At 40.2% G+C, this 27,943-nt stretch overlaps 1 protein-coding gene across 6 annotated transcripts in view; it reads left to right on the plus strand.

Annotated features, from left to right (window-relative positions):
• The window catches only part of LOC120559551 (dedicator of cytokinesis protein 3-like), a 50,078-nt gene extending 22,240 nt beyond the window's left edge, over nt 1-27,838 (plus strand). The window contains exons 13-55 of one of the 6 annotated variants that reach the window (XM_039801324.1): nt 528-616; nt 2,607-2,732; nt 4,926-5,050; nt 5,208-5,370; nt 5,509-5,615; nt 6,204-6,375; nt 6,474-6,571; nt 6,787-6,870; nt 6,975-7,075; nt 7,173-7,254; nt 7,653-7,823; nt 8,115-8,171; nt 8,484-8,676; nt 8,820-8,947; nt 9,151-9,297; nt 9,424-9,522; nt 9,625-9,719; nt 9,914-9,989; nt 10,146-10,246; nt 10,346-10,404; nt 10,524-10,672; nt 10,842-10,927; nt 11,042-11,068; nt 11,174-11,269; nt 11,349-11,409; nt 11,519-11,612; nt 13,734-13,882; nt 16,135-16,221; nt 16,469-16,573; nt 18,317-18,458; nt 18,954-19,120; nt 21,272-21,358; nt 21,542-21,721; nt 21,819-21,902; nt 22,018-22,134; nt 22,322-22,443; nt 22,565-22,700; nt 23,070-23,151; nt 23,439-23,554; nt 23,748-23,832; nt 23,925-24,047; nt 24,192-24,274; nt 24,942-27,838. In XM_039801324.1, the coding sequence (XP_039657258.1) occupies nt 528-616; nt 2,607-2,732; nt 4,926-5,050; nt 5,208-5,370; nt 5,509-5,615; nt 6,204-6,375; nt 6,474-6,571; nt 6,787-6,870; nt 6,975-7,075; nt 7,173-7,254; nt 7,653-7,823; nt 8,115-8,171; nt 8,484-8,676; nt 8,820-8,947; nt 9,151-9,297; nt 9,424-9,522; nt 9,625-9,719; nt 9,914-9,989; nt 10,146-10,246; nt 10,346-10,404; nt 10,524-10,672; nt 10,842-10,927; nt 11,042-11,068; nt 11,174-11,269; nt 11,349-11,409; nt 11,519-11,612; nt 13,734-13,882; nt 16,135-16,221; nt 16,469-16,573; nt 18,317-18,458; nt 18,954-19,120; nt 21,272-21,358; nt 21,542-21,721; nt 21,819-21,902; nt 22,018-22,134; nt 22,322-22,443; nt 22,565-22,700; nt 23,070-23,151; nt 23,439-23,554; nt 23,748-23,832; nt 23,925-24,047; nt 24,192-24,274; nt 24,942-25,550 (5,260 nt within the window). In that variant the 3' untranslated portion in view covers nt 25,551-27,838. Of the gene's footprint in view, nt 1-527; nt 617-2,606; nt 2,733-4,925; nt 5,051-5,207; nt 5,371-5,508; nt 5,616-6,203; nt 6,376-6,473; nt 6,572-6,786; nt 6,871-6,974; nt 7,076-7,172; nt 7,255-7,652; nt 7,824-8,114; nt 8,172-8,483; nt 8,677-8,819; nt 8,948-9,150; nt 9,298-9,423; nt 9,523-9,624; nt 9,720-9,913; nt 9,990-10,145; nt 10,247-10,345; nt 10,405-10,523; nt 10,673-10,841; nt 10,928-11,041; nt 11,069-11,173; nt 11,270-11,348; nt 11,410-11,518; nt 11,613-13,733; nt 13,883-16,134; nt 16,222-16,468; nt 16,574-18,316; nt 18,459-18,953; nt 19,121-21,271; nt 21,359-21,541; nt 21,722-21,818; nt 21,903-22,017; nt 22,135-22,300; nt 22,444-22,564; nt 22,701-23,069; nt 23,152-23,438; nt 23,555-23,747; nt 23,833-23,924; nt 24,048-24,191; nt 24,275-24,941 lie in introns of all 6 variants that reach the window. The other 5 variants (XM_039801322.1, XM_039801323.1, XM_039801326.1 and 2 more) reach the window with 5 other exon arrangements.
• Nucleotides 27,839-27,943: the final 105 nt, after the last annotated feature.

The raw sequence follows: 27,943 nt of genomic DNA on the forward strand, positions 1-27,943 counted from the left end.
TCCTCGTCAGCGTCCACTCCGGGTCAGAGGTCATTCATACACTTTGCCCTCCTGTTGTATGTGACATTTTTATTGTGTAGCATTTTCAGGATAACTTTACAGCTCAGTGTGAAATAAAGATTTCCAGAATAGAAAGCTGTCGTTTTTATTGGATTCCTCTGCTGAGGCAAAGAGCTCTTCCCTTTAAAAAGCAAGCAGTGATTCAGTGCTGAGCTGCCTCCAAACTGTCGGCTCCTATAACGCTCCAGTCTGTGTATTTCCCCATGCCATCCCAGGGGCCTACGGGCCCACAGTAATGAAAAAGGCTGGTAGAGAGCTGGCTGTCAGGTTTGCTTAGTGAGCTGTGCATTTGGGCTAATGTGCTGCTTGATAGCACCTCCCCCCGCTGCTACCTTTTCTCCAGGAGTAAATCGGCTCTGGGACACATGCTGTTCATGTAGTCCCCATGCACACAATCCTGATCCCTCCATCTGGACCCACTAATGGGTGCATTGTTAACAGCCCTACCCAACTGTCTTTCTCTCCAGATGTAACAATGAGAACGAGTGGTACCAGATACAGGAGAACATCATTCGCAAGTCCAACACAAAGTACTCAGCTCCCAGTACCAACTATGGTAAATATAATGTCTCTACTGGTCTGTTACCTGTTTGGTCTCCCCAGGATTATAGATTTGCACCTTTTTTTCCCTAGACACAGTGTCATGGTGAACATGCTGTCTACAGTTTTTATAGGGAACTAGTTCCTTCATAGAGTTCCAAAGACAATTGTGCCCAGCAAGGTCTGTTAATTATTCTGAGAAAACCGGACAGGAAATTTGTATTTTTGTAGACACGTTGCTATTAACGACTATATCAAATCAATACAACTAAAATAATTAACATTATCTCTCAGACCAAGTGAATTTTCTTTTGTGTGTTCATGGGTTCATATAATCATATATACCATGAGATGATAAACATCTATTAACTGCCAGAAAATTTCATGTACTGTTTATACTGAGGTAACTATCCCTTTAACATCTCAGGTTAATGCAGCTAGTGTTGAATTAACAGGGTTTTTGCATCTGAAGTACCTTGTTTCTTTTCACATATTTAAATAAATAGTTCCACATTTGGCATTTTTGCTTTCTTGCAGAGACTTATTTGAAAAGATTGATGCTGCTCTCATGTCGGTACGGTAAATAAGAAGCTACAGGCAGGAGCCAGTTAGCTTAGCACAAATATTAGAAACAGCTAGCTATGCCTACCAGTACATCTATAGCTCATTAAGTATCTCTTTTTTTGTTCCGAACCCAAACAGAAGTGTACAAGACTAAACTTTGTGGTTTTACAGGGAATTAAGTGAGTGGAGTGTTTTTTTGCCGTGAGCAGTGACTCCTGCTCCTGGCCAAGAAATAGAAATTGTCCTTAGCTAAACTAATTGACTTCTGGCTGTAGCTTCATATTCAAAGGACAAATAAGAAAGTGGCATCAAAATTGTCATCTAAAAATGAATAGGGCTGCAGAGTATTTTATCGATTAATCATATGGAGTATTAAATAGTTCCCAGAGCCCTGAGTGACTTCTTCAACATTCTTGTTTTTCCCGATCTGTCCAAAGCCCAACAATATTCAGTTTTCCATCAAAGAAGAAGACCACGAAAACCAGCCAAATGTTCATTTGTGTACCTGGAACCTGGAAGCAGGGAATTTCAGAGCTGTGTTTTTGTTTAAAAAATGACTTTGTCAAATGATGCTGAATTGATTATCAAAATGGTTTGCTTATTTTTGATTTATTTATTGATTGACTAACCAATTAATCAACTAATAGTTTCTGCTCTGAATGCGGATAAGCATATTTTCCAAAATGTCGAACTATTCTTTTAATTCCCCTCCAATTAATTTATCTAAAATGGTTTTACAACAAAAGTATAAAAAGTATACCCTGATATATATGAATGTCAATTAAAATTACTTCACAATATACCACCCACCCCTAACTGTCACTAATCACCTGAAGGAGAAAACACACCAGCTCACCCATTTTTGTTAGCTGCTATGAAAAGATAATGCAGCTTACTTTTTGTCTTTGGTATTATACAATCTTGCTGTGTGGATTTTTCAAAATGGCCTTACTGTAATCATGAAGTCTCCTAATTCACTATTACTTCTCTTTTTTTATGAGCATCTCACAGTTTGATATATGACTCATGCCTCACAAAAATCTGTCACTAGATTTGTGTGGTAGCCATATTTTTCCTTGCTTCTTTGCGTAATTCCACTACACCCTTTCTCCTCCCTCCCTCTGTTGTCCCTGGCTCTGATCACGTCTCTCCATCCACTCTTGTGTCTGTCTTCTCCTCCCCCACATTCTGACTAATGTCCTTTAAATACCCCTCCCAACTCCCTTCTTATTCATCTCTTCCCTTTCTTTTCTTCAACTCCACTTTCCTCCCACAACTCCACACCTCTACATTTGCCCTTTCCCCCTATTTACTCGCACGCACGCACGCACGCACGCACAAACACACACACACACACACACACACACACACACACACACACACACACACACACACACACACACACACACAAACTCAACCCTCCCCTCCCTTCCTGCCCCCAGGCCTCATCATTTCCCTGCAGCTGCTGCGGGGTGAGCTGGAGCAGATCAGACGGGAGAACCAGGCTGTGTTCAACAGGGCCCTGGCACTCACACGCAAACTGGGTTTCCCAGATGTCATCCTGCCAGGTAAGGAGGCAAAGAGCAGTGGGCGGTAATGTGGACAGAGAGGTTCAGGGAGGAGGTGGAGACCAGAGGCCAGATGGCTTGGAGGAATGAAAAGAGGGTAAGGTCACAGATCAGGGTACAGACGAGGCAGATGAAGGAGGACAGGGATTGGGCAAGAAGGATGTAAGAAAAGCAAGGATGGGGGTTAAAATTGAATAGAAGAAAATGGAAATGGTGTTAGAAAGATGTAGGATAGACCAGAATGGGCTGTGGTCTTGAGGAAATAGTCATTCAAGTAAATTTACTCAAGTACTGTACTGAAGCACAATTTGTACTTCAGTATTTCCACTTGATGCTACTTTATATTTCTACACTTCAGAGGAAAACATTGTACTTTTAACTGCACTACATTTATCTGACTGCTACAGTTACTAGTTATTTTTCAGTTACATTGAACACTTTGACTAAGATTTTGTACATTTGTACAATAGTAGTGGCCTCTTGTTTTATCTCCGATGTCTATGGGTTGTTAAAGTTCCCCCAACAAGACATTTTCCCTCCTAACTTCTCAGATGGTTAATTTAAATAACTGTATGAGGCCAAACGAGGTAAAATAATCCAATATTTTACAAAAACGGCAAAAAATTAGAGAATAGTCAAACAAAAGTCAACCTTGTTTTTTCTTCTCTCGAACCTCATTAATCATCTTATGACCCCTCAAATTTATCTTGTGACACCTTTGAGGGGACCCGACCCTGAGGTTGGGAACACTAAACTTCCTAACTGTATGTAAAGTTGTTCAAACTGGACACACCTTGACTAGCTACATTAGTAAAATGCCACTTACATATTGATGCAGCAGTATAAGCATCTCAGATTTTGAATGCAGGACTTTTACTTACTGCTACTGTAACTACACCATTGCTATTTAGGAAGCTCTCAGATTTGTCACTCCCTATTTGCCTGAGATCGGCATTTAGGTCAGGTACTGAGAAATGTATGAAGAGCAGAGGTCTTCAAAGAGAGAGAGAGAGAGAGAGAGAGAGAGAGAGAGAGAGAGAGAGAAAGGAGAGGTGTGTGTTTATTTCGGTATATTTCATCAGATAACATTGTTCTGCTTTGTGTCTACTGAGAATGTATGATCCTCTCCTCTCCAGCTCCTCTCCAGCTCTTCTCCAGTTCCAGTTAGTCTGAAATACCTCCCAATATCAACTCTTGTGACTCATCCGTCCCCAAGGAAATGACTTGGATATAAATAACTATAATCTGATTTTATATATAACTGCAATATCGTCCTCCACTGTTGCCACTGATATTTATTGCATTAAACACTGACCTCACAAAAGGTGCTGAGGCAGTCATGAGCTACAGTGTATTACAACTCAGCGGGGTCATTTCTCATCGACAAGAACAATGGCACGTGGTCTGTGGTGCACAGCTTAGTCTTAATTTATGTTGACCACTTGCAGTTCGTTTGTGGAACAGAGGTTGACATGTACATTATAACTTATTAACATCGCCAAGGCAGGAGACATGTTTGTTATCATAGTCTAGGAATTTCTGAGATGTCTTTGTCCTGTTGTTGTCTCTAGCTTGAACCTCAAGAGTGCAACGATTTTGCGCCTGACGTCCTAGCTAGTGTGTCAAGCTTACTGTAAAAGAGTGCTCTGCCGATTTAACATAGCACTCCTATAACATTATCAGAGTCACAATGCAAAAAAAAGTCGATGCAGCAGAGCCAGAGATATTGTCTTTTTTTATTCCATGCATTCTTCTTCTTGTCAAAACCTTATGCCTACATTACCCATAATTACCCAACTTGACTGCTAACAGTTTGGAGATTGGATCAGAGATTCAGTTGTGTTATGCTAATGTAGCCGGGCTGCAGAGCTCTGCTGAACCTCACTTATTTCTTTACACCATGGATGTATTAGGAGAGCTGGATACGGGGGAAATAGCCTTCCTCCTGCCAGTTTATCCCATATATTGCGATATTGCAAAAATCTGTAAAAATGTCAGTAAATCTGTTGACAGAACACCTTCAAGTATGAACAAATTCAATCATTACTCTTTGTATTATACATTTTATTTTTTATTTTCAAACCTAAGGGAACCGCAAAGGGCATTATAAAACGTTTTTATGCGTTGCCCGGGCTTTGATATGTTGGTGGAGTTTCCCCATTAACTGTAATTTCCCTTGTGTTATTGTCTTAGGTGACATACGCAATGACCTGTACCTGACCCTGGAGCGGGGGGAGTTTGAGAGGGGCGGCAAGAGTGTCCAGAAGAACATCGAAGTCACGCTCTATGTGCTTTATGCCGACGGGGACACACTCAAAGTATGACACATATGTACATGAGTTTTTGTGTTCCATATCATCCATATACGAGTCATGACGAATGTAACCTTCCTTCCATACATCCGCACATTAATTTGATACGTCACTATCAGTATATGTCACTAAAAACAATCCACCATGTTCCTTTTCTTCTCAGGACTGCATCAGTTTGGGCAGCGGGGAGCCCAACACAAGTGAATATCGCTCTTTTGTCCTTTACCACAACAACAGCCCTCGCTGGAGTGAGATGGTCAAGCTTCCCATTCCCATAGATCGTTTCAGAGGATCCCACCTACGCCTTGAGTTCAGACACTGCTCCAGTGAGTCACTAATGCAGCCCAGTGGCAGTCATCCCTCAGCGCACAAGTTTATTAGGACAGATTGGATCACGCAAGTATGGTTTGTGCCGTGTAGATACAGTATGATGATGCATGATATTATGATGTGCTTCCTTTCAGCTAAAGACAAAGGAGAGAAAAAACTGTTTGGTTTTGCTTTCACTCCTCTGATGAGAGAAGATGGGACCACACTGTCAGATGAAAGCCATGAGCTATATGTGTACAAGGTATGTGCAGGTTCAACATACACATTTTAAATGTATGGTGTCTTATCTTTATCGTCTGTGTCTTTTTAACTTTGACCTTTGGTGTCTTAAGCTTTTAAATTAAAAGTGGATTGCATGGCCCAGCTGTGATGGGTTGTTTCTGTGTTGATGGGGAGTCCTGTGCTGGGAGTCGGCAGCTGGCAGCTCTCTGTGTGTCTTTATTGTTTTTTTCTCAGCAGTGGACCCTGGGTCATAGTCTGCTCTGACAACATGTAATTAAATGCACCATCCATTTTGTTTCCTCTCCTTCACCAAAACATTTACACATTATACAATGATCACAGCAGTTAGAGAGTTGTCTCATAATTATCATTTATGGCATTAATAAAATAATCAATGTAACTTGTTGTTAGCATGCTAAAGTGTCACCCTCAGAATAAAACTTTGGGTGGGAGCACAAAACATTGCAGCTACATAGAAGAGCCAATCAAATGATTCTGTGGTCAGAGACCAATCACCGACTTGAGAGTGCCATTGTTCCATTACTTTTCTGAACTCCAAGATGTCTCTGAATGAATCTTTTCTTTCCCTCTGTTATCTGTCCTCTAGTGTGATGAAAATGCTACCTTCAGTAACCAGGGCCTGTACCTGAGTCTGCCCTGTTGTAAAGAGGACTTCAACAGCTGCCCCAACCTACCGGCCAACTTGCCCTTCCAGAGAAGCCCCAAAGAAACCTTCTGGGTCTCAACGATACTCTGCTCCACCAAACTCACACAAAATGGTAATCAAACACTTTACATGCTCTTATTTATATATTTTGACTTCCCATTTAATTTGATTAATTGATTCAACTCAATTTGATTTATTGTCCCTTTCTAGTGGACCTTCTGGCTCTTCTGAACTGGAAGGCCCATCCAGACAGGGTGTTGGACATCCTCGGTCGATTACGTCAGATTAGTGGAGAGGAGATTGTCAAGGTCACTCTCATAGCACTATTTATATATTTTTGATTTATTTTACATTATTCACTCAACAAAAGACATTTACAGTTTTCTATGATAATCATTTCAGAATAAAAAAATGGTTTTATTGCCATGTTTTTGGATGAAGGGGCTACCCTTTGTTTCTATTTTAGTTAGCAGCAAAGCCTTTAATGTGATGTGTAAAGTGTTGTTCCCTTTTCTCCTCACAGTTCTTACGAGATGTCCTGGATACACTCTTCTGTCTTTTAGATGACAACACTGATAAATACGGACCGCTGGTTTTCCAGTCACTGGTAGGAAAATTAAAGGAGCACAACTATACTCTACGATATGATTTATTTTGCCTGTAAGCAGAGGAAATAAGCATAACATCTATATATTATATATGTGTGTTTAGGTGTTCATCATTAACCTGCTCAGGGACAGCCGTTTCTACCACTTCAGACCTGTCATGGACTCCTACATCCAAAACCACTTTGCTGGAGCTTTGGCATACAAGTACAACAACAAAGCACATACAACAATCTGAATTTAGATAGTTACAAAGTCACACTTGATATTGACTCTCATAATTTCAAACCATGATTTACTGCAGAGAGCTGATTCGATGTCTGAAGTGGTACATGGACCGCTCAGCTGAGGTCGTCCGACAGGACCACATCCAGGAAGCCATGAGGGTAAAGTATCACGCACACTTCCTTCTGTTTTGGCCTGGCTCCTTTAACTAGGATTAATTAGTCGGAAATGGTAACAGACTGACTGATAAGGAGTAATGTGACTTCCCTGCTGAGACAAGTTATATAAAATCTCTGCAGATATTGAAATGTGCAGAGTGAGACATTTCCACAGGGTCTTTGAATTTCCATTTCCCGATGAGATCATGTGAAGAGGTATTTTCTTACGAGACCTGAAAATTGGAAACATTTGTTTTATGTATTGATTTTCTCTGGATGATCAGCCACAAACCCATTCAGTGCTCAGTGTTTTTTCATTGTGAGGGAATTTATAGTACGAAATGATGTGTATCTTTGTTGACTGTGTGTCTCCGTCTGCTTCCTGCCGACACCCCCCTCAGGCTCTGGAGTACCTGTTCAAGTTCATCGTCCAGTCTCGTATCCTGTACTCGAGAGCCACCTGCGGGATGGAGGAGGAGCAGTTCAGAGCCAGCATCCAAGAGCTCTTCCAGTCCATCCGCTTCGTCCTGAGTCTGGACAGCCGCAGCTCAGAGAACCTGGTGTTCACGCAGGTCAGATAGTGCACACAGCATGACAAACACTGTCTAACTGTTCTGACGACGTACAATGTGTCACCTGCTTGGCAGTCTTATTTTATCTTTGGTTATAAATGTTTTTATTTTCTCTTTTGTTCATCCTCTTAGTTTGCATTCACCATTAATTGATTCATTTTTGTTTGTTAACTTGTTTCTCCTTTCATTCTTTTTACTTATTTCACTTTTCATTCTGTGCATTTTGTGACCGATGCTTCAATCTCGCACCCCACTGTTGCCCTATCCTTGTCTTGCTCTGGGACATTTTAGGGGTGTGATCAGCTGCATGCCTGTCTTTGGTCATGCCCGGGGCTCTCATCCATCTCAGTAAGTCACAGCGCCCCCCTGTGTTGGTTCCACAATGCAGCAGATGCTTTGTGTCCAGGATGATGTATTCTTAAATAACTGCTATGCAGTCTGTGAAAAGAGATAAATTATGTTCCACTATTAAGATCCTGGCGCTCCTTTTAGAAGATAAACAGCAGGTTAAAGTTTGGGCTGTTTTGTTTTGTGTCAGTGTCAATATTTGTTAAAAGTGGTAATTTTTGTGATGTTTTTATTCATGTCAGTGTAGCTTCTTTGAAACATGTTATTTCATATGCACACTTCATATTCCTTCTTCCTTTATCCACCCCCCAGGCAGCACTGTTGAACAGTTTCCCTGATATCTTTGATGAGCTGCTGCAGATGTTCACCGTTCAGGAGGTAGCCGAATACGTCAGGGGCACCCTAGGGAGCATGCCCAGCACTGTGGACATTGGCCAGTCTATGGATGTAGTCAAACTGCAGTCCATTGCTCGTACAGTTGAGAGCCGCCTCTTCTTCTTTCCTGGTGAGACAAACATGAATGTTTATGCAAAGTGTTATCTTTCTCTGAAGATACCAACACAACCATATATGTAAGCCTAATGTGCATACAGTGCTTTTCAGTCTCATCCTCACTCTGTCTCTTTTTTTTTTCTTCTCTTCCCTCAGAGTCTCGTAGTATTCTGTTGCCGGTGGTTCTGCATCACATCCACCTGCATCTGCGCCAGCAGAGGGAGCTGCTCATCTGTTCTGGGATCCTTGGCAGCATCTTTTCCATAATTAAGACTAGCTCGATGGTACAGTTAATTATACCATATGCATACTCAACATATATGACATATATGACATGTGATTACAAAAAAGTTAAATTGAATTAGTAAAGACAATATAACATGCCTATTTCCTTTTGAAATATATTGTATCATGGTAATGCAGCTGTAGCATGTTAGCACAAACACTAAAGCATTAAGCAGCATGTTTGCATCTCTGTGTGTCTCAGGAGTCTTCTGTTCAGGAGGAAGTGGAGATGATGGTGGAGAGCCTTCTGGATGTGCTGCTGCAGACTCTGCTGTCCATCATGAGCAAGTCTCACTCTGTGGAGACGTCCAGAGGACAACGCTGTCCCCAGTGCACTGCCGAGATAACGGTAAGCTGCCACTCATATGTGCCTCTTTGACGTGCAATAAAAACTGGTGGAATTTTAGTTCATAGTTTGAGTTGATTAACCTTTTTGAATATGTGTGCCCATATCTGTCATTTTCTTTTCGTGCAGGGGGAATATGTTTCCTGTCTTCTCTCTCTGCTCCGGCAGATGACAGAGATCCACTTTCACCATCTACTCAACAACTTCCATAGCAAAGAGGAGCTGAAGGTGGGGAACTCTTACATAGCTGTGCTTGATCACAGCATTTTGCTGCAGCCTACTTACTACATACCTTCACTGCATACGCTTTTTAAATATATTCCTTTGCAGGAGTTCCTTTTGAAGATCTTCTGCGTGTTCCGCAATCTGATGAAACTGACTATCTTCCCCCGAGACTGGAGCGTCATGAGGCTTCTAACTAGTCAGTGAGTCTGCTTTTCCATTTCTGTCATGCAGTCTTCTTTGTCCCAGAGAAGGTAAGGGAATACAGCCAACCATTAGATCAGACTCTCTTCAGATAATCCTGCTCTGAAGGTGACGCTTGTGTTGCAAATTTATTCATCTGTTTTTGGCATCTACCTCGTTTTGTAAGCTGACAGTGTAATTTTGCTTTCTGCAGTATCATTGTAGTGACAACACAGTTCCTGTCTCCGGCGTTGCACAAGAACTTCTCAGAGGCAGATTTTGATTTCAAGGTGTGTCTGAAAAACAGGAGGCTAGCATTTAGCAAACCCACCACACCATGAAGCCACAAACTATGTGATGCTTTTCCATAATTCAATTTCTGAAGCTAGTGTAATGAGTCAACGTAGCATTTATTCACTTTTGTTTTTGTCTGTTGTGTGTGTTAGGTGTGGAACTCCTTTTTCAGTCTCACTGTACTGTACATCAACCAGCCCAGTCTGCAGCTGGAGGCGCTCGGCCCGGCGAAGAGAAAGAAAGTCCTGGACAAGTAAGAAACTGCCGTAGATTCATTGTGTGCATTCTCTCCAACACATGTTAATTATTAATCAAACTTTTTATACCTCAATGTCCGCTCTTTTCTTTGTAGGCATGGAGATATGAGAGTGATGATGGCTTATGAGCTCTTCAGCATGTGGCAAAAATTAGGTGCGTCAGACCGACCTGACTCCACTACACACGCATACAGTATAACAGTGGACCACCTCCATCTAGATTTTTATTTAAAAAATGAACGGCTCCTATCTATGTGAATCTATGTAATCCAGGTGACAACAAGCCCCACTTCATCCCAGGAATGATGGGTCCCTTCCTTGGCGTCACACTGGTGCCTCAGACCGAGGTTCGAAATATCATGATTCCAATTTTCCATGACATGATGGATTGGGAGCAGAGGAAAAACGGCAACTTCAAACAGGTCATTATGACATTATTTTCTCTCTAAAGTACAGATTGCGTGCCATGGTACGTTGTTTGTCACATAACATACCCACATCTTTTGGCTGTGTGTGTGTGTGTGTGTGTGTGTGTGTGTGTGTGTGTGTGTGTGTGTGTGTGTGTGTGTGTGTGTGTGTGTGTGTGTGTAGGTGGAAGCAGAGCTGATGGATAAACTGGACAGCATGGTGTCGGATGGGAAAGGCGATGATAATCACAGAGAGCTCTTCAGCCTTTTGTAAGCATCAAACCTGTGTTGAGTGAGCCTGTGGAGTTATACTTAGAAAGATGCTGCTCTCAAAGTATTTCCCTCTAACGTACTGCTCTGTGTTGTTTGACTGTCACACCACAGGACCCAGCTGTTTGGTCCTTATCCAAGGTGAGGTGTAACGCCCTCACTGCTAAGACTAAGAGTCATAGTGATTTATAGCTATTCACTTCTGTGCTTGTCACCTTTAGTAAGAGTATCTTATTTTCTCTGCAGCCTGCTGGAGAAGATAGAGCAGGAGACCTGGAGAGAGACGGGGATCTCATTCGTCACATCAGTCACAAGACTTGTCGAGCGATTACTGGATTACAGGTATGCTGAGATTAAGTTGCACATTATAACTCTAATGGGATCATGAAATTCAGAAAAAATATATACTTTTCATTTTTAGGGACTGCATGAAAGGAGATGAGATGGAGAACAAGAAAATTGGTGGTTCTGTCAACCTCATGGTGAGACATTCATGGCAGTTTTTTTTAGATTTTAGAAACATGGTGAGGATGAATAAATAATTCTACACATGCAATAAGATTTTAACCATTCTTTTTCATTCAAACCCAGAACTTCTACAAATCAGAGGTCAACAAGGAGGACATGTACATCCGTTACATCCACAAGCTGTGTGACCTGCATCTCCATGCAGAGGACTACACAGGTAAGGGAGATTACTGGGTCATTTTTTGTGATGGTGCATGCTTCATGACGGAGCATTTGTTCCGGGTAAAGTAGCATTTCTATTTGGTAAACTCAGGGTTTTTTTTCTCTCATTTGCTCTGTTGCTCTGCGTGTGCTGTATCTATCCTTTCATTGGATTTTACCAATAGAGGCACCTGGAGAAGTAGTAGAATATATGTAGTAGGTGGGAAAAAGCACAACATGTAAAGCAGAATCATGGCAATATGTTTTTGGGTTTGAGGCCCTGCATACCGATGGCCCACTCACACAGGCTATTTCACTTGTTTTAGCTGATTATACATCTTCTCAATGTGGTCCGATAAAGTCCAGCCAGTTTGAGGGAGAGGGTGAGTTTTACTATACATTTAGGAAATACTGATTGTTTTATTCCTTGTTTTATGTCTGCATGGCAAACAAATACAAGCAGCAGAGAAGGTGGAATGCTGCTTGGCTGTAGTGAGTGCAAGGACAGTGACAGAGATAAATGATAAAATGCTGTATAACTTTGTGGACTGTTGTTTAGTGCCTGCTAGCTCCCGCAGTTTATAGGTACAACTCGATTATTAAGCTTTATGATTCTTATTAGCACATGGAACCCGATGACCTCCCATACTTCCCAGCCTACCTCCACCCACCTTTAACCTGAGTAGAGGTTTAACTAGCAAGAGTGACTGAAACTGAAAAGTGAATAGTGCAGGGGCTTTAAAGGTGATAGTTTCAGGCCTGGATACCTTTTTTCAGAATACAGTTCTCTGTGGATAATCAAAATAATTCCAGCAGATCTGCCCTCAGCAATTAAACAAAGAAAAGAGTCTGGTGGCATCGTCTTATAAAAAGTGGTAAAACTCAACCCCAGCATTTATATCACAGTTGTCCATTCTATATTAGAAAAAGAGAAAATTAGTAATTTTTAGGAGGGGTTATAGTAAATTCTATTCAGTTCTGGTAATGCCTCTCTCAATCATGTAAACAGGAAATCAGGGGAAGTTTTCACTTTATGTATTTGTGTAAATGGCTTAAGTGTTCTTGATTTACTCATATTACTGGCAGTGGTGGCTTTATTGTGTGCATGTAAATGTAGCGAAAAGTGATGAAAACTAATTAAACAAACCTTATTCATCAATAACACTAAAGTCAACATAGAAAAAGCATAATTTGTCTTTGGTTTTATACTGTGGATTCAATGGATTCATGTTGTACTGTTTATTTTAGAACAGAAACTAATAATTATACTTTTCGATTAATCTATAAAATGAGAGTTTTACCAAGTAACACTCAAAAGCCCAACGGTATTTAATGTATTATCTCATAAGACAAAGAAGCAAATTTTCACAATAGAGAAGCTTTTTCTGTCAATCGACTAATCGATTTATCATCGTTTCAGCTTTAGTTTATAATTTATCTTATTACAGTTTAAAGCCAAGACAGTCAAATGTCTAAGGAACTATTTCAATATGACAGATATAACTAATATTGTGTTTCTATGTGTCATTTCTCATTGAGACTATTTTCAGTCACCCAACAACCAAATGAAATATCCTTTACAGACTGAATAAACTCATGCCATACAAACACCATAGTCTATTTTATTTATTTATTGTCAACTCTCTGGTATGTCCAGTATTCACAGTAAATTATATGTACAGTAACTATAATGTAAAACTGAAAATACATATTAAATAGTAGAGTGAAGACAAATGTCTCAAAACAAGACATGCAAATCAGAAACTTTTTTTGAAATTAAACATAAACTTTATTTACTATACAACCATGGGTTTGAGAATTTTAGATAATCCTGATTTTAATTTGAGCATTGTGCCAAAGCAACTGAGATCAGCTGATAGGATTTCAACTGTGCAGGTGCCTCTTGCTCCTCTGGCCACCAATATGCCAAAACATACATACCATGCTCTGGGCTATTATGCTTTGAGCCACTGACTGAGCTTTGTGCCATTCACCATCTGGTCACGAAAACTGAACCCAAAAAGATATCATCACTGAGGCCAGACTGAGCAGACTGTTCAACATCTGTAGCTTTACTAGATAGCAGATAATACACTTTTATTCTGAAGACCTTTGACCTGTACCCCCTCGACAACAGAGGCAGCGTTTACCTTGCTGCTGTACTGGGAGCTGCTGCAGTGGGAGGACCGGCCCCTCAGGGATTTCCTCCACTACCCCTGTCAAAGTGAGTGGCAACGTAAGGAGAACCTGAGTCGTAAGATCCTCCACTACTTCAACAAGGGCAAGGCAAGTGAATTTTTATAACTTTATCTCTCGCTCCTGATTTTCAAGTCAGTGTTTCAGGCCTTTGGCCCCTGCAACTGAGGCTCACATAGTAAAACGTGAAAATGGAGGCAAGGCCAAGTTAACTTTACAGTGATGCAGCAGTATTGGTAGGTTCGTGCTGGATAAGGCATATCAGAAACTAAATCAACTTAGATCACATTTAGATTCATAGCTTTCTTAAACAATTTTTTTTTACAATGTTCAAGTGGCTGTTTTTTCTCATCTGCAGTGCAGCTGTTCCCAAATGTAATTATGTTTTGCCCTCATTAACATTAGGAGTGAGACAGAATCTTGCTGTGTTTCTTATAATCTTTCTCAAAGTTTTTTTTTTATCATGTTTTACATCAAAACTTAGTTGTGCTTAGATTAGATTATACATTGGTAGTGGAGAAGTACTGAGATCCTTTACTTAAGTAAAAGTTTCAATACCACAGTGTTAAAATACTACAGCTTTAAAGTCTTAAATTCAAAATGTAATTCTGTAAAAGTACAGCAATATTGGTAAAAAATGTATACTGTAATAAATATAAAATAAAGACTTGTTATGCAAAACACTAACTGCCAAGATTGTTATATTATTATACATATATTATATTTTGATTATTACTAACGAGGTTATACATTTATGTAAGTAGCATTTAATGTAGCCTGTGAACGTGGAGCTAATTTTAACTACTTTATATACTGCTGGGTAGTTAAATATTTAACAGTGCATTATATTTTACAAGCTGACCATATGTTTTCAATGTCAAATATTATCATTTACAGCAAGATAAATGTTGTGAAATAAGAAAAGTAAGTACCTCAATACTTCACTTAAATAAATGTACTTTCCACCACAGGTTTTGATTTAGCTAAAGCAACATCTTTTCTACAGAATTGAGAGCATAAACAGAACTGTGGATTATCAAAACAACATCATATAATTCTCATTGCCTTGGCATATATCATGAAATAGTTTTCTGTACTAAAGCAAACTCTGAATATTATAATATAAATACAAACATGCAACCTTTGCCCATATCGACAGTACTATTCAGGAAGGGTCAGATGTCTGCTCAAATGTGATTTGCTTCCCCGAATCATTCCTCCCTGGCTGGCATTCATCCACAAAATTAAATTAGTTGACTGGTCTCTGTGATTTGGAGAGGACAATGCCCTCTGGACTCTGGGAGCAGCTTAGAAGGGAAATAAAAGTGGTCTCCTTTATTAACTCTTTGTCATCTCTAGTTTTTATTGCTGCTCTAACAGAAACGAAAAAGGTAGCCTGCGTGTACCTGTGGAATCACCTGCTGCTGTTACGAATGTTAAAATTCATCCAGTACAAATAGAAATGTATATGTGCTTAAAGAGCAACATACAGGTTGGCGACCGCAGTGAATTAATGGTTAGGTAGAAGACTTTGAAAAAAAAAAACTATATATGTACTAAACAGCGTGTCATTTCCTTTTTTGCTGCATACTCAAGAAGTATTCTAACATTAAAATGCAAGATATTTTTTTGAAAACTTAAGTATATAAATATATTGTATATGTAGTCAATTTTATTATTTTATTATGAAAGTCCTATAAACAGAAGATAAGTATAGTTTTAATGCAACAGCTCCCAGTTCCCCTAGTTAAACATGAATTGTTTTTTTTCTTCTACTAAATGAGTTAAAATTATACAAAAGTTTGTGTTCTTCTTCTGAATTTCTTCCCATATGGCATGTAAAACATAACATCATACATTAACTTTTCATACAACCATCTCCACCAAACATAAAGTACAAGTCTGAAAGAAATTTAACCTGCAAGTGTTGTTTTTATTTATTGTTACTGTAGAATTTAAAGTAAACAGAAATGCATACATACAACTTTTCAGTTATCGCACACATTTTCAAGCTATATTGAATTCCAAATATGATATTTCTACTTTTAGCTCCGACCTTTGGAACTATAGCTCAGCAGGCAAACCAGACTCCTATAGACTCTGATGAAGGTGTTTTTGTCTGTGTTTCATTTCATGTTGTTGCTGTATTAATCCGTCAGCTGTCTCAGTGATTCTTCCTGTACAACAACTTTATTTTTTGTATACTTTCTCCTAGTACTCCAACGTTTCCTAATTTCACACAGTTATTTTAATGATAATAATAATTTTTATTATTTATTTTCAGGGGTAAATTAAGCTTTATTCATATGTTCCATTCATCTCAATTATATCTGATTTTGCAGTGCTGGGAATATGGAATCTCTCTCTGCCGGGAGCTGGCTTTCCAGTACGAGACTTTATATGATTATCAGAGCCTCAGCTGGATACGGGTAAGTCAAGTCTTGCGTGCGTCCTGTTATTATTAAACAAGTTTCCTCTGTGATGCTGATGTCAGATTTTTAGCTCCCTCTTTCATGGTCATTCTCTGATGTGCTGTGAAGTGCATATAGCACAAACACAATGTCCTAATTACCTGTGCACAGCCACACTCATCAGGACATGCAGAGGATTCAGTAATGTGTGTGATTAAATCATTATTCATCATGACTCTTTTGCATGTTTATTATTCTGTGACAGAAAATGGAGGCAGCATATTATGACAACATCATTGAGCAGCAAAGGATTGAGCCGGAGTTCTTCAGAATGGGCTTCTATGGCAGGAAGTTTCCTTTCTTCCTCAGGGTAAGACCTACTAAATCTAGTCTCATCTTTGTCTGTCCTGACCAAGGGGGTAAGCTTTGCTTCTGAACGCGAACCTCCGATGGCGCCATTTTGTTGCTACAAAGGTATCACCTCTTGTTAGCATTCCACTGACCGCCATTTTTTTTTTACGTCACTTGACTGCGAATAACTTTACATCTGAAGAGTTTAAAGACTCTAGTTGTCCATTGTTTAATTCTAAAGAAACACGACAATGTATAAAAGGCTCCATTACCTTGTACCTCACGTTATGGCTCCATAGCAGACGTTTTTGTAAAAATACGCTAACGATTGTGTCATAACCAAGCGACTTACTGTCGCACAGTAGAGGAATTACCGTATAGTACAGGAGAAGCTCGCAGGCAGTTTCGACTTAGCTGTTTAGGTTTAATTACGAATGTTAACTAGCATGTTAGTTAGCAATAATTAGCCTGTGCTTATGTTATTTCCTTACATATACCTACACTCTCCGTCTCTGTAAGATTGGAAATGATTGAGATTTCTCTTGGCACAGCTACAAGAAGACTTACAACTTTCAGACACGTTGCTCACGTCACATTTACGTTGTCTCTGTCAGTTGGAGGCTGCGCAGTAAAGGAAGAGATCACCGGAAAAGTGCTTCTAATAGCCTTCACTGGTCTCCGTCCAGAGCAACGGGGTCTATTGGTCCATTAATATATATGTCAATGGTCCTGACACAGTTATGTTTCTGCTCATGCGGACAGCTACACTAGAAAATTACAATAAATAAAAAAGTAACTGTAAATCTAGCCAGGGAGTTAATTTATTCCTAGCAGCCAAGTGCAATTGTTAATTACCTATATGCTATGCTTATTGTATTTCATTAAAGCGGTTATAGTCAATCTTTTCATAATAGCATTATGTATAATATGACAATGTGAAAAAAATGTGACAATGTGAAAGGTGTTGATCTTGATGATGAATTTACAAGGAATTCTTAATCTCAATCTGTAGCTCCATTTGGCTTTACAGAGCATTCATAGTGAGTTTCAGCTCATTGTTTAGCTGTTCGCCACGCAATTTTACTGTTTTGGTTCACTCTAACCGCTCCCATACATTGGTTGCGGCAGTCACCTGTTTTCAGCACAAAAAGCTCTGAAAGCCCACCGAACACTAAGAACCAAGCAGCAGACACACACAGTTAGTGACTAGCTGATGAACATAATGGAGCATTTAGCAGCTAAAGAGACATATATTTCACTCAGGAATTGCTAGGGACTAGAAACAGAGCTTAAATGAGAGTGAATATTAGACTTGAATTTGCCAGGTGGCCAAAAGCACTACTCCAAATGAATGATAATGTTGCTTCGTAACTGCTGAATAAGCAACTGCTTACTAACAAGTTTGGCGTGTCAACTTATTAAAAGGTGATGATATGTCAATTTGTGTTCACAAGTTGTTTCCGCTGCCCCCAAGTTGCCACAAAAACAGTTATGGCAGGTTTAAGGCAGCAGGAGAAGTGTTATATTATTCAGCAGAACTACATTAGAAATCCAACGGTATGCCTTTTTTGCTGTTTTATCCACAATATGTATTAAAACAACTACAGTAGTGCAGGTAATACTGAAATCAGCTAGTACTACCAGTACTAGTACTAAAACAACTGTAAAAAATCCAGAGCACTCATGTGCAGCAGTTTCTCATCAGCATGTCACTGTCAGTGTTGAATAAATTCGCCGGCTGTTGTTGTTTCCTTTTCTGCAGAACAAGGAGTTTGTCTGTCGGGGTTATGACTATGAACGGCTCGAGGACTTCCAGCAAAGGATGCTGGGGGAATTTCCACAAGCCATTGCCATGCAGCATCCCAACCAACCTGACGACACCATCCTGCAAAGCGATGCTCAGTGTATCCTACACGGCTTATAGGGCTAAAACTGTCAATTAACGTGTAGTTTATTTTTTGTATCAAGACTGTTAAAACTGTTCGTCTCACCAGTGACCAACGGTCTAAAACTTAAATACCTTAAATGTCTAATGATATAAAAGCAAATCCTTACATTTGAGAATGTGAAACCAGTAAATATGTAGTATGTTTGCTTGATAAATTACTTGAACAATTGATCAATTATTAGAATGATTGACAATTAATTTCCTTTAGATCGATTAAGCAACTAATTGTTTCAACATTACAGCTTGCACTTTGTATTGCTTATGTATGTGCTAAAGGGTATTATAGATCAAAGAGGAACACTGTATGCAATGTTGGGGTTGATTTCCAGAGCCAGACGGTGAGAGCAAACACTCTCTGTAAGCATTTCCCTTGAATATCCCTCCCTCTGTGAATATGCATGTATGTCTGTCTGTCTGTCTGTCTGTCACTTCCTTGACACTTGGCTTCTAGACTTGCAGATCTATGCGGTGACTCCAGTGTCAGACATCTCTGATGTGCCTCAACTGGAGCGTGTGCCCGAGAGGATCAAGAGCTTCTACCGCATAAACAATGTCAGCCGCTTCCACTATGACAGGCCTTTTCACAAGGGGCCCAAGGACCGCGAAAATGAGTTCAGGGTACAGTGAGCCAGCAGTGCCACTCTCAGTCCATTTTTGCCTCACAGTTTTCTGTTCTTTTTTACAGAAATACTGAATTTACATGCAACTTAAATGGATCAAACTCAAAACTGCAGTTAGATTGATGCAGAGGCCTCTAGCAAAAAAATATCAAGTACATTTTATTTATATAGCCTATACATATTATAAAGCCTATACATACTATATTATACAGCATACAACATCACTCTGTCCATTGAGCCTGGATTTGGATATGAAATATAGATAGATAGATAGATAGATAGATAGATTGATAGAGAGAGAGAGAGAGAGAGAGAGAGAGAGAGAGAGAGAGAGAGAGAGGCATCAAACAAACAGAGGGTTAGAGAGATGCGGTGGTTTTCAGAAAGTTTACGGTATATCTCGTCGGCAGGTGAAACATAGACTATAGGTGCTTGGCTTAATACTATCTCTCCAGTTTCTCTGATTACTCCACCACAGATTTATCTGATAATTTTTTTAGTCATGTCACAATTACATCTTGTGAGTTAAAGTCACAGGGCTGTCTTACTATATGATGACATACACCATTTGTTTCTGTAGGTAGCAAGTTGCTTTGTTGAAAACCTAAAATGTGAAATTAAGTATTCACACAGATATATCTCTCTTGTGTAGCAGCTTCTGCAATTGTAACTTACAGCAGTCCCTGTCTGAACCACAGGTGCATTAGTCATAAACACTGCAGAATGATGTAATGTGGCAAGGGAAAAAGTTTCCAAAATCATGACGACATGAGCCAGAGACAGAAGACTACATTAGCATCAAGGAAATGACCATCAAATTGAATGAGTATCTCAGTCTCAAACACTGCTGTAACTACTATATACTTTTGTATTGTATTTAGGGCTACAACTAATTACTATTTTATTACTTATTAATCCATCAATCATGTTTGTCAGAAAATAGTGAAGAATACCCTTCAGCATTTTCCAGAGCCCATGAAAATGTCTTCAAATTCATTTCATTTATTTATTTAATTTATTGGCTTATTTAAAACAGTGAGCAATAAATGTGCACCAGATATATCACAATGCCAATTTCCATCTGTTGTCCCTGGGCGTGTATATAATGCACATTAAACAATATAAAAATGATAATTCCACATAATAAATACACATGTAGGACGGACCAGTGTATACATTCAGAGACAAATGTGGAAAAAATGGAACAAAATATATATATAAATCACCAACAAATATAACTTTGAAGAAATGTTGTTTTTGTCCAGCCAACTGTTCAAAACCCAGTGATATTCAATTTACAATAATATGAAACAGAAAGATAGCAACATTTTAAGAAGCAGTAAACAATGAGGAAATGACTTTTAACAATTAACAGATGAGATGATCCCAATTGTTGGTGATTCATTTTCTGTCCATCATCTAATCGGTTAATCATTTCAGCCCTAACATTATTGCAAGTGTTTTTGTTCTTACTTTACTCACCGGCTTGTATCTAGTCCAAGTACAGACAACAGTACTCTAGAGACTTAGACCAGTCATGATAATGTACTGTAGTTTTCTCTGACACAGCAACCTAAATTTGAAATCAAACCAGGACTTTTACTCTCCACTGAACTGACCTACATGCTACACTAAAACACAGTTTTCAGGTTTCCCAGTCTTATTATTTACCTGTTAGATAGATAGATAGATAGATAGATAGATAGATAGATAGATAGATAGATAGATAGATAGATAGATAGATAGATAGATAGATAGATAGATAGATAGATAGATAGATAAAAACTTTATTGTCCACTGAATTTACATACACTGGAAATTCATCTTTGGCACTCTGGCACTCTGGCATAACATACTTAAAACACAGCACACAGACAATATAAGGTAAATTGTGTAGTTACATACAATATAAACTAAATAGTTAGAAGAAAAGAAACATGAATTAATAAATACTAGTACAATTCTCAATACTGATCATTCTCATCATCATCACCCTGACTGGGTGGTGCATGAGTGAGTAGGGAGGGGAGTTATTTGAGTTTGCCTTGATTCAGGATCTACACAGCATTTCATTCAGTTCCTGATGTTACCAGATGTGGTTCATAGTAGACTGCCTAACCTCTGTTCTCTGTTCTGCGTGTTTCAACAGAGTCTGTGGATTGAGAGAACAACCCTGATCCTCTCTCGTCCTCTCCCCGGGATCTCCCGCTGGGCAGAGGTGGAAAGGAGAGAAGTGGTGAGGAGCTCAAACATTCACTCTCGGTCATCTTATACTGCACATACTGCCTACTGAGAGATGCAAGACAGTTTTCTCCATATGTCTTACAACAGATGTGAAGTCAGAATATGTTAGATTGACTAACGTGAAGTCATATACACATACTTCCTCCCCTTTTATCATGTGTATATTTATTTGCAGATGGAGGTGAGCCCTCTGGAGAATGCCATTTATGTGGTGGAGAATAAAACCCAGGAGCTGCGGACTCTGATCAGCCAGTACCAACACAGACAGCATCATGGCAACATCAACCCACTCAGCATGTGCCTAAACGGGGTCATAGATGCTGCTGTGAACGGAGGCATCGCCAGATATCAGGAGGTAGAGAGAAATGCATGGGTAGATTTATCGATTTTGATATATGGATTGAATCGGTGTTGTGAGAGATCCTCATCTTTTGACTTCTCTTCTACAACAGGCCTTCTTTGATAAGGACTACATCAGCAGTCACCCAGAAGACACAGAGAGGATCACACATCTGAAGGATTTGATGCAGGAACAGGTCAGACTCAGCTTTGAATTTCATCATATGTGTAACTGCTAGTTAAACTGACTCGCATGATAGTGGTGCAAACATCCTCTTCAGTGCTTTTTCTCTGCTGATTTCCTGTCAACAGGTGCACATTCTCGGAGTGGGGCTGGCTGTTCATGAGAAGCTGGTGCATCCAGAAATGCGCCCCCTGCACAAAAAGCTTGTAGACCAGTTTCACATGATGAGGACAGGTTTACATCATGTGAGTAGTCCCACCTGTGGCTCAGTTTTTCATATTGTATGTATGTTCATTTTTATTCTTGCTGACAAACGGGCACATTATGTGTTTTTCATGCATCCATATGTGTGATAAAGTAATATGGGTGTGGCTTTAATGCATGTGTGAGCAGTGTAAATATTCAGAGCAGTATATGGTTGGGTCCCAGCAGGGTGTGCCCGGCGTGGACCGATTCGGCCCTGCAGGCTGCCAAGGGGTCAATTCTCCCAGAGGCATCCTCTCCTCCCACAGCCACATGAGCCCTGAGAGTGTCCGCCTCATACACAGACACAGGTCGGTCACACAACAGGCACGCACGCATGCGCATACATACAGTCACACACACATTTATGAACATCCATGTACATACAGAGATAAACGTTGCACAGTCTCCAACATTGTCTCTGTCCTGCAGCCCTCTGAATCTCCAGAGTTCAATTCGTCACTCGTCCTCCTCCCTGTCCTCACACACATCGAGTGAGGCGGGAAACCTCGTCATAATGACCGACGGCCTGATGGGGGAGCACCCGGAGGAGGCATTACACATGCAGGTAAGGCTTGAAATAACAAACACACTCAGACATGAATGTAGTGGACATGGTGTGAATTTGTAATGCACATTGTAAAGCTTAACTCACATGAAAACTGGTCTGTTCAGGATGTAAAACATTGTATAATACTCGTAGAATTACTTTTGTGAGTATCAACATTGATACTGTAACTATAACAACATTTTAATGCTGCTGTCACAATGCACACAACTTTATATTATTAGTTTCCTGTCTGCTAGATAAAAGAAAAAAAAGGCAGATACACCAAATACAGCAAATACATTTTTTTCTTATAAAACAATGCTTTTTACTTCTTAAAAAAAACTTCTTAAAGTTTTTGTTATTTTTACAATATATTTTGTTTTGCAGCCTAGCCCTTCCTCCTCCAGCCTGAGCTCAATTCGCTCCAACTCTTCCCAGATTATTAACTCTGCTCCCTCAAGTGCCAGAGGTAAGTAAGAAAGCCACGTCAGAGATGGATGCAAAGACTGAAATAATCATTTCTGTATACTGCCCCAAATCTCCATATCGGTGTATATTATATATCTTTATGGAGGTTTTATTAATCACAGATGCATGAGATTTCGAAAATACATTACATAGATATTTCATGAAACTATGCAGAAGGTAGCAAGAGATAAAATACCCGCATATGTAGAATGACAATACAGCTCTGTTATATATAATGAGGTTGCTGCAAGTAGAAATAATACATTTCCACATCTTTTCTCTGTCCAGGCTCTCCATCCTTGCCTGATAAGGCCAAACACAACCGGGAAGTGATGATACTGTTGCCGTCTCATCGTGAGAGGGTCAACAACTCCATGTACTACAACATGGCAGAGAATGGACAGGTGGGGCAGATCTACAGCACCATAATGGTGCATTGATGTGCAGAACATACCAGATGCCAAATGTATTCATACTCACTCAAATGAGTGGGTGTTGAATGTTCATAAGAGATTTTTTAAATTTATCTTTAGCTCGCCATTAAAAAATAACAAAAACAGCTGTTACTAACCTATAATAATACATTCTGTATTACAGAACAACCACATGCAGCGTGCCTTACTTCAGCAAATTAGCCCCTGTAAGCCGTGTGCTGATCCTCACATGAATCTACCAGAGAAAGGTAACGTAACACAAACAGGTTTAATTGTACAGCATTATGTACTTAAGATGTATCACAGTGTGTGTTGACATGTTTATGTATTCCCCCTCCAGTCTTTCCCAACGCTCCCAACAGCTGGAGTCTGGATGGAGAGAACAGGGAGCAGGTGTCCTACATGCCAGCTTCTAGTGGAGGGGTAATCATGCCCCCTGTCCCACCCAGGTCCTTCCCACCAGGTACTTTCTCCTTTTACTTTGCACTCATGGTATTTTATGGGGGTGGGAGGTTTTGAGATGTAGGCTGGATTTCAATGGCTATTTAAGACCTTTACATAAGAATGTATAAATTAATTATTTCCTCATATGAATTTCACTTTGCAGGACATTTCCTGATGCACTGTGATGCGTTTCACCACCAGAACAGTGACCCTCCCCCTGCCCTTCCTGTCCGCTCCCTTCGAAAGGTACAGCCATCAGAGAAATAATAGTAGTGTAGTCATAAAATATCAAACCGCAGACGCAAACAGCATGATAGCAAATGTTTGGCTTCTCTTCCTCCTCATCCTCCTGCTTCTTCCTTTTCACTCTCCTCTTCTCCTTGTTCCTCTATATTTCAATTTGCACAAGTAACTCATTTAGATTTCATGCTGAAATTGAAATCCTAACTTTGGAAAATCCTTTTTCAATTGTTTAAATTACATTCTGAAAATGTACATCTTTTGTCATGGTAACACTGCATTTGCAGAAGCTTCTATTTCCCAAGTTGTCAACTCCCACACATTGTCTTCACATACAGTCAATTTGTTAAAAATACACTATAGCAATGCCTGATGACTGAGTGTAGACACAGTATTTGTTTCACTCCAGTAGTCACGTGATAATTACAAAGCCATTTTTAAGTGCCTCCATGTCTGAAATACGAACAATCTCAGAATGACAAGTTGTTGTTGACTCTTTATCTTTTTTCATTTGCATCTTGTAATTCCAATATTTCTGACAGCATGTGAAGGCAGCTTGAGTAGTGTTAAAATTCAGGTTGTCTTTACAACACCAGATCCTCTGTCCTATACTGTAAGCCAAGAGAAATACACCCATGACACCCACAATCTCTCTGATTCTTTCTCTCACCAGTCTCCTCTCCACCCGATCCCTGGCTCCCCCACCAGTCCTCAGTCAGCTTTGGGTGGCAGTAACTCCACTCTGTCAGGCAGCGCCAGCAGTGGTGTTTCCTCTCTGAGTGAGAGTAACTTTGGAGGCCAGTATCCAGACCCCGGCCCCATCAGGAGCGATGCATTGGAGCCTCTTCCCAGCCACCTGTGGTCTCCCCCTGATGAATACCTGGCCTCTCCCTACCTGCACATCCACTACGGCGGACCAGAGATCGAATCTGTGGACCAGGTCCGCCCCTTCCACTATCGCAGCCCCGCCTCACACCCGCACAACCACCCGCATCCTCACGCTCACGCACACCCCGGACTTGACAGCCACTCCCACGGGCCGCCACCTCACCATCACGCTCCCATTCACGGCCCCCACCACATCCCTTACCGCAGGCCTCAGCCTCCAGCCGTGCCGCCTAAACCCTATCTGAGAGAGGGCTGCATCCCTGAAGAGGAGCTGCAACCTCAGCCCATCCCGCTGCCCCGCAGGATCTTCCACTCCCCTCACGGCCACCGGGAGGACCAGGGGAAACACCCCTGGGAGCAGTGCATCAGTGAGGAGCACGAGGAGACTCAGTGATGAGGAGGCTCCAGCTATACTCCAGTTAGAGCTTTCTTCTCTTTGTGTTCTTCCCCTCATTTGCACTGAGTTAAAGGAGCAGTAACAGGAAGAGTCCAGTGTGAAGCCGTGGAGTGTGTTCATTTGACCTTCTGTGATTTAATTTCAGTGCACATGAAGGAAAGAAAAGAGTGAGTGAACCTTGACAACTGCCATCACTGCTCCGTATGGCCTCATAGATATAACTAAAAGAAATGTATCTGTTGAACAATAAGACAGATTAACTCTGTTCAGAAATTGATATTGATAGTACACAATTGTACAACTCGTCTGTGAGCATGTTTTTCCATTTGAGAATAATATGACAACCGTTTTGTGAAATACGACAACCATCATCATAACCAACGTGATCCCAGGTGCAGTATAAGCTCTGAACTTTCTTAATTTTGCTTTTAATGGCACTTTCACAACACAAGGCAACGACCGAAGGTTATTATTCACAGTGAAGTGACTTCTATGCTTTAAATGCTTCATATATATGAATTCTTATTTTGATAAATAAATACATAATATAATATAAAATACATTATAGTGTTTTTAAAAGCTTATGTCCATTATGTTTTTCAAAACACTGTTAAGTGCTCCTTAATAGTGAATCATATCAAATGGCGCACTATGATGTGTTGCTGCCGGGCTGTAATGACTCGCAGGTCTCTAAGGTTGGACTTGCAGCTCTCCTATCGGACCGGCATCTCAAGGGACACAAACTTCAGTCGCTGACGATTTCCCTTCCGTACCATTGTGTATGGAAACCTACGTGAATGTATTCAGATGAGATGTTTTATTTGTATTGCACAAGCTGCAATGCTGTTTTTTTTTTTGTTCAAGTGCTCTAAGGTCAGTCTATGTTGAAGAAGTCTCTATTTGTCTCTTTTATGTGACAAAGATATCTCGAGAGGAAGAAGAGGGGAAACTAAGGACAGTGACAGACATGTCATGTTTCATGTTCATGGTGAATGAAGACGTGATGGCACGAGGACTCTCCACACCTCAACCACCTGCTGGACTCTGAAAACTAACACCATTCTCTCTTTCTCCCTCCATCTTTTCCCTTCTCTGTATGGTTGTCAGACCATGTTAAGCAGTGAGAGCTGAACCTGGACAGCTGCAGTGGCATTGCATCTGATGACACTGTCTAGATCCCCGCCCGCTGAGTGGCAAGTCGAGGAGCCCACTCAGACAGCGTTGGAATCGCCTACCTGCCTTAAGTGCACTCAAATGCAGTTTGACCTCTCATCTGGACTGTGAGAAGCTCATTTAGTGACAGCCGTTCCCCTTTTCATTCTGTTCACTATAAGCTCCCTGAAGAAAAAACAAAAAAAGATATCTACCTAGTGATGTTTTGTATGGTTTTGTCCCGCTTTGGTTTCAGGTTGTTGTTTGGTTTGTAGCGCTAATATTTCCTATTCTGCCTGCAGCTCTTTCTCAATCACCTTTCTGTTGTGTGAAAACTAATGATGTATTTCAGAAGAACGCTGAAGCCTGGACTGAGAGAGAGAAGTTTACTTTTTGGGGAGCAGAAGAACAGCGCTGCTTATCACGATGGGTTGGAAGGATATAGCTAATATTTTAACAATTACTTGATTTCCTGGTTGTTTCTTTTGCAGGTGGATGCTTTGTGTTACTGTACATCAAGTTGTCAACTGACTAGACAACATCTATTTTTGTATGTGAGATCATCAGTTTTGTGAACATGTTTCAGAAACCGTACCGAGACAGAAGACCCAGGTACTGCATCAGCTGTTATACTTTGTATGGAGATGAACCTGAGGTTAGATATATAAAGTATGTGATTATCTTTTGTGAGCCTGATGGCACCGAGGATAACTGGTAACTGAAGTGATACTCAAAATATAGGTACAATAGAATTTTTCAATGTAAATTCTGTTATTGTACATACAGCAGTATTGTGAAATATTTTTGAGAATTATTGCAGACGCCCTAAAGAGGTTTATCGTTGTTTTGTGTATATACATGTATTCCAGAGATCAGTGTAATTGATAAATATCTATAATCAGTGTTTGAAAAAGGACAAATCCATTAGACTGTGGCTGTCTCCACCGTTCTTGACTTTGAGTCTTCTCATATAAATACTTTATACACTTTTCAATGTGCTTTCCTGTACATATGGTGTTAGCATGATCAAACAGTGTTTGGTTGTAAAAGTGGTTTTCCTACTCCCATAACTGCTGTGGTATGGAATTCATTAACGATGCCAAACATTAAAGACAATCTTTTATCAGCTCTAACTCTTACTCCTTACCTTTGCTGTGCTGTGATTGGTGGAGCAGTATGTCAAGTGGACAGTAGAGGGCGCTGTTTGTAATGAAAATACATGAAGCAGACTTTTTTTT

This window comes from Perca fluviatilis, chromosome 5, assembly GCF_010015445.1.
Source record: "Perca fluviatilis chromosome 5, GENO_Pfluv_1.0, whole genome shotgun sequence".
Lineage (NCBI taxonomy): Eukaryota > Metazoa > Chordata > Actinopteri > Perciformes > Percidae > Perca > Perca fluviatilis.